Below are 6,170 nucleotides of genomic sequence, written 5' to 3' on the forward strand. Positions count from 1 at the left end.
CCTAAGTCATGATTTCCTCCGTTTTGACCAGCTTTTTTCAGTGGAAAAAAGAGGGGCGGGGGGGGGGGGGGTGGTGGTGCCGGGGAACCTTTGAACATCTAAGCCAAAATACAAACAGCTTAATTTTAAGACACATGAAACGTTTAAAAAAAACATGATTTATTAGATACAGGTGCGTGTAGCCAGAGTCGCAAAATAATGCATTGTATATGGCCAATGTGGATAAAAACAGGCAAGTCGTGTCTGGAGTAAGTATGACAAAAAAGGTAGAAAAATGATCACGGCTTGAACACGTGACTGTCATATCCACGTGGCTTATGCCCCTGGGGTATTATGGCGTTACACAAGCTCAGCCAATCACATCGCTTGACCACCACTGGTGAAATAGACTGTTATTTTCCCCAGAGTAAAACTCTTTTACTGATTACAATAAAACAAAATGCAACAATAAACCCACAAAAATGTTATCAAGAAAGGGAAGCTAGGTTATAATATTTACAAAAGGTACGGTTAATTAATACTTTGTCAACGTTTATCCCTCTGAAAGAAGCTAATACAATCCAACAGAAAGTATCAACACTTACATAACAACCCCACAAAAACCAGACGCTAACTCGTGTTTCCCGCCTTTTTGACCACCTTTGTTCTTGGTGATGTTTAAACCGGAGGGACAAAACTAAAATTCAGTTCATTTCGTTAGCGGAGTACACAACGTGTTGACATCGACATTGTCTTCAGATTTTGTGGATATACACGTCGAGTCCCAGACTTTCTCTGCCTTGTCTTTTATAAACCGTGTTTGGCGACAAAAGTGGTGTTGACTTCTGCAGTTTGAGACTGTCACAAAAGTGTCTACTTGTTTTTTCTTGCCTGAGCAAAAGCTGAATAATTTGTGGATATAACGAGACACAGGAAGATTAGCGGCTCAAAGTAAGTGAACCTTTATTTTTCTTTTCTTTTTCTTCTTAAAGTTTGTCGTGATGTCTTCTGAATGAACCTACAGTTTACACGTGTCTATGAAAGTGATGTAATTATTTCAATCTTTGGTTTGTTACTAAAGGAAATGAGTTCCATTCCCTACAGGGAGGATAGATGAACGCGTTTCTACAAACTTTAAAACTTTTAATGCATCATGAATCTCTGTATTTGTCAGGTAAAAACCGAATACATAATTACAGGATTTACTGAAGCTCCCGACATAATAATAAAACAAGTTTAAAATATCAACGTATGGAAGAGCAATGGAGAGTTCTACATTTTGTTTATTATCCTCATCAACACTGTTGTTGTTGTTGTCGTTGTAAAATCGTGATTGAAGAAAGTAGGACCCCCCCCCCCCACCCAACAAAAAGGTAGTAAAAAGAAATTTAGGGACAAAAACTTGTTCACCGCCTGGACAAGCATCAGTGTTACCAACCACGTGGTTTATGCCCCTGGGGTATTACAACATTACACAAAAACACGCCAGTCTGGGACACTGGCTGGTATGTGGGCTAGGGCAAAGGTCAAGACGCTCAGCCAATCACATCGCTTGACCACCGTTCATGAAACAGAATGTTATTTTCCCCAGAGGAAGACTCTTTTACTGATTACAATAAAACAACAATTAACAATAAACCCACAAAAAAGGGAAGGTCGGTGATAATACTTACAAAAGATATGGTAAATTAATAATTTGTCAACATGTATCCCTCCGAAAGAAATTAATACGATCCAAAGAAAGTATCAACACTTACGTTATAACAACCCCACAAAGATAAGACCCTAAGTCATGTTTTCCATCCGTTTTGACCAGCTTTTTTTCAGTGGAAAAAAAAAGGGCGGAAACGTTTAAAGAAACATGATTTATTAGATACAGGAGCGTGTAGCCAGAGTCGCATAATAGTGCATTGTATATGGCCAATGTGGATAAAAACAGGCAAAATCGTGTCTGGAGTAAGTATGACAAAAAAGGTAGAAAAATGATCACGGTCTGGACACGTGACTGTCATACCCACGTGGCTTATGCCCCTGGGGTATTAAGGCGTTACCTCAGCTCAGCCAATCACATCGCTGGACCACCGCTGGTGAAGCTGAATGTTATTTTCCCCAAATTAAAACTCTTTTGCTGATTACAATAAAACAAAATGTAACAATAAACCCACAAAAAATGTTATCAAGAAAGAGAAGCTAGGTTATAATATTTACAAAAGGTACGGTTGATTAATACTTTGTCAACGTTTATCCCTCTGAAAGAAGCTAATACAATCCAACAGAAAGTATCAACACTTACATAACAACCCCACAAAAACCAGACGCTAACTCGTGTTTTCCGCCTTTTTGACCACCTTTGTTCTTGGTGATGTTTAAACCGGAGGGACAAAACTACAATTCAGTTCATTTCGTTAGCGGAGTACACAACGTGTTGACATCGACATTGTCTTCAGATTTTGTGGATATACACGTCGAGTCCCAGACTTTCTCTGCCTTGTCTTTTATAAACCGTGTTTGGCGACAAAAGTGGTGTTGACTTCTGCAGTTTGAGACTGTCACAAAAGTGTCTACTTGTTTTTCTTGCCCGAGCAAAAGCTGAATAATTTGTGGGTATAACGAAACCTAGGAGGAATAGCGGCTCAAAGTAAGTGAACGTTTATTTTTCTTTTCTTTTTTTTCTTAATGTTTGTCTTGATGTCTTCTGAATAAACCTACAGTTTACACGTGTCTATGAAAATGATGTAATTATTACAATCTTTGGTTTGTTACTAAAGGAAATGAGTTCCATTCCTACAGGGAGGATAGCTGAACGCGTTTCTACAAACATTACAACTTTTAATTCATCCTGAATCTCACCCTGTAATGGCCGCCCCTTTTCACTCCTCCACTCTCTTTATGCTTGTTACCACAAAGCCCTTATCGTTAAAATAATGGATAAGCTAGCTTTGCTCAAACCCCCAACTAAAGTTTCAATAGCGTTGACAGAACTTCTTGCAATAATGCTTTTATTTTACTGCAAACAAATATTTTTTGTTGTTGTGGTAAAATTGTGTCTGAAGAAAATAGGATAAAAAAGGTAGTAAAATGAAACTTTGGGACAAAAACTTGTTCACCGCCTGGACAAGCATCAGTGTTACCCACCACGTGGTTTATGCCCCTAGGGTATTACAACATTACACAAGGAGACGCCAGTCTGGCGACACTCGCTGGCAGGCGGGCAAGGGCAAAGGTCAAGACTTTCAGCCAATCACATCGCTTGACCACTTTCCACCCCCCCCCCCCCCACTCCCTGTCAAACTCAGACGCGGTCACCATATGTTAACACACAACCCCTATCACACCAAACAATAACACCTGTCTTAGACGGCCACCTGAGTGACTCCATTACATTTTGTCATGAATTATGCATTGGCCCCTGGCGTTGTGGGCGTACCATCTTTATCCAATCACCTGTTGTTGTTGATAGCTAGCTCCTCCAACCGATCATGTTGTTTTGGCCCCTCCCACTGTTGACCAATAGGTAACAATAAATAAAACGTTCGACTGCTGGTGAGGTAAGCGTGTGATCCCCAATAACCCATAAGCCCCGCCCACAACTCAGACACAAATCGTATGTGAGATGAGCGGTCACTGTTTACCCAGTCTGTAACAAAGTAACAATGAACATCAACATAAACTTGCGACAGAAGCGTCGCTCGTTCTCCCAGTGGTGGCGACTCGCGTGTTTGTTTTAACATGGTCCTCGGTCTTCCTCGTTGGACACATTTCGTTTTATTGCCACCCTTGCGCAAGATCAGCAGCAATAACAACACAAAAAGGCAAGCAACAACAACAAAAAACAACAACAACCCAACAAGAATAACAACAACATTGTGGCTACCTTCGATTGGGACCTCAGAAAAGAATGGTCTGTTTTCTTTTATCTTGTTTAGTCCTACCTAAGACGGCCACCTGACTTGTACGGCCATTTTTCTCCTTGATAATGGGTGGTCGTCTTACCCAGGGGCGAATGTATTTCAATGGCCAGCGTCTAGTGTAGCTTATGGTAACTCGCTGTTAGATTCCCAAGCGGGGAGAACTTTTATCGAGTATCTTGATCTCTCTACTGGTATCGATGAGAGGCGTGAAAAAAATACATTAAAAAAAAGTTATCACTGGCCCACTAGATTCTGCAATATAAAAAATAAAATAAATGAAGATGACTTCCGTACAATACAGCTCTCGCCGCTTTACAATACCTTTATCTCAACACAAAACACAAGTGGATGAAAAGGCATTTATGCGGTCTTTGGATTAAAACTATCACATGAGCACATATGTGTGATATATAATGTACAACTTTCGTTTCCTTATTTTTGATTACAAGATTTCATCTTATTCTCTAACTCTGTTATGTTTTCTTTCTCCTTTCAGCAAAGTCAACCAGGATAGAAAGAACGAGAGAGGAAAGAGAAGAGCAGAAAATGGAGGGATACATAATTCCTAAGAAGAAAACAAGCAACAATGATCCCTATGGCTTATACAGCACGCTGTCCAAGGAAGAAGCGAGACGAGAAAGAGAGAAGATAGCCAGGCTCTCCAGGGAGGCGTGGGAGAGAGCCCAGAAGAAAGATTACGCAGATGTGGAAAATAAAACCAGCGTGAAAAGGAAGTCGACTCATGAAAGCAGCAGCAGCAGTAAACGTTTCAGGTCTTCTCATAGCCAGTCGTTCGTGAATCATGACAACAGATGGAAGCACAGTCTGCCGATATCTGCCACAGAAACGTACCTGGAATCTGCTAAACCACCAAAGAAGCCAATCGTCAGACACGCTAACAAAAAAGGCGTCCCCCCACCCATGGACTTTAAGACAGTTCTTGCTATGGCTGAAGAAACTCAGAGAGAGAGGGTGAGACCTACAGCAGCAATCTCGAGAAACAAGATAGGGAAGACGCAGAGACCAAATGCTGAGAAGGAAAGGAAGATGCAGAGATCAAAGGTTGTAGAGGAAGGGAAGAGGCGGAAACCAAAGGCTGAGGAGGAAGGGAAGAGGCAGAGATCAAAGGCTGGGGAGGAAGGGAAGAGGCAGAGATCAAAGGCTGAGGAGGAAGGGAAGAGGCGGAGACCAAAGGCTGAGGAGGAAGGGAAGAGGCACAGTTCAAAGGCTGAGGAGGAAGGGAAGAGGCACAGTTCAAAGACTGAGGAGGAGGAGAAGAGGCAGAGACGAAAGGCTGAGGAGGAGGAGAAGAAGGAGAAAACAAAGTCTGTGGAGTGTCGGCGTTTGTTGAAATTTTGCGGTGACAAACCCCTGCGCCAGAGAGACGGGTCGGACGATGGCGCCGCTGCTCCATCTGGGACGTCCCAGACGAGGACATCGACACCCTCTTCTTGTTCGTCTAGGGACAAATCACAGAGCTCGACAGAGAGCCAGTACGTGACTGGTGTGGGTACCGAGTCGCCAAACAACAACAGTTGCAGCAAACGTAGCAACGGAGGCCATAGCAGCAGCCGCAAAATTCGCAATAACCGCAACAGCAACATCAAGAAAAACTGCAGCATAAACAATGACAACGACAACAACAACATCGGGAGCTGCAACAACGATAAGAGCAAAAACAACAGCAACAACAACAAGCTGAGCGCCAGTAAGAGAAAGGCACTTTCAGTGTGTGGGCGGAGCGGTGTGGACGAGGTGAAGGAAGCGACTACGCCATCCTCTCCTCAGAATTCCGTAAACCCTTTGGATGAGACCACCAGTCACGTTCACGAAAAGCCACACACTCAACTTCAGACTGGTAAGTTGTCATTCTTCCTATAATAAAAGAGTCAACTCCCACCCCAACCCTCACTCTCTCTCCCCCCCCTCTCTCTCTCTCTCTCTCTCTCTCTCTCTCTCTCTCTCTCTCTCTCTCTCTCTCTCTCTCTCTCTCTCTCTCTCTATCGTTATTAATCAAAAAAGTTTGCACACACGGGAAGAGGGAAAAGGGGGGGGGGGAGAGAAAGGTAAGTTGTTGAATGAAGAAAAGACAGAATGTTTCAAGAATTCACACAAACATGGAAAAATCAAAAAAAAATTATAGAATGGAGAGAAATGGGGTGGTGTGGTGGTGCAAGCAAAGCAAAGAAAAAAAGAAAGAAGAGGATATTGGAGAGAAAATTGGAGCGTGGATGTGTGGGTGTAGGGTGTCAGCTAATGAGGGAGAGGGGAAAGCGAAGA

General features: G+C 42.6%; 1 protein-coding gene across 1 annotated transcript in view; it reads left to right on the forward strand.

Moving 5' to 3' along the window:
• The first annotated feature begins 3,632 nt into the window (after positions 1-3,632).
• The window catches only part of LOC101856546 (caldesmon-like), a 6,731-nt gene continuing 4,193 nt past the window's right edge, over positions 3,633-6,170 (forward strand). Inside the window, exons 1-2 of the mRNA XM_013081836.2 lie at positions 3,633-3,696; positions 4,387-5,748. Coding sequence (XP_012937290.2) covers positions 3,633-3,696; positions 4,387-5,748 — 1,426 coding nt within the window. The remainder of the gene's footprint in view (positions 3,697-4,386; positions 5,749-6,170) is intronic.

Source organism: Aplysia californica, unplaced genomic scaffold, assembly GCF_000002075.1.
Source record: "Aplysia californica isolate F4 #8 unplaced genomic scaffold, AplCal3.0 scaffold00007, whole genome shotgun sequence".
NCBI lineage: Eukaryota > Metazoa > Mollusca > Gastropoda > Aplysiida > Aplysiidae > Aplysia > Aplysia californica.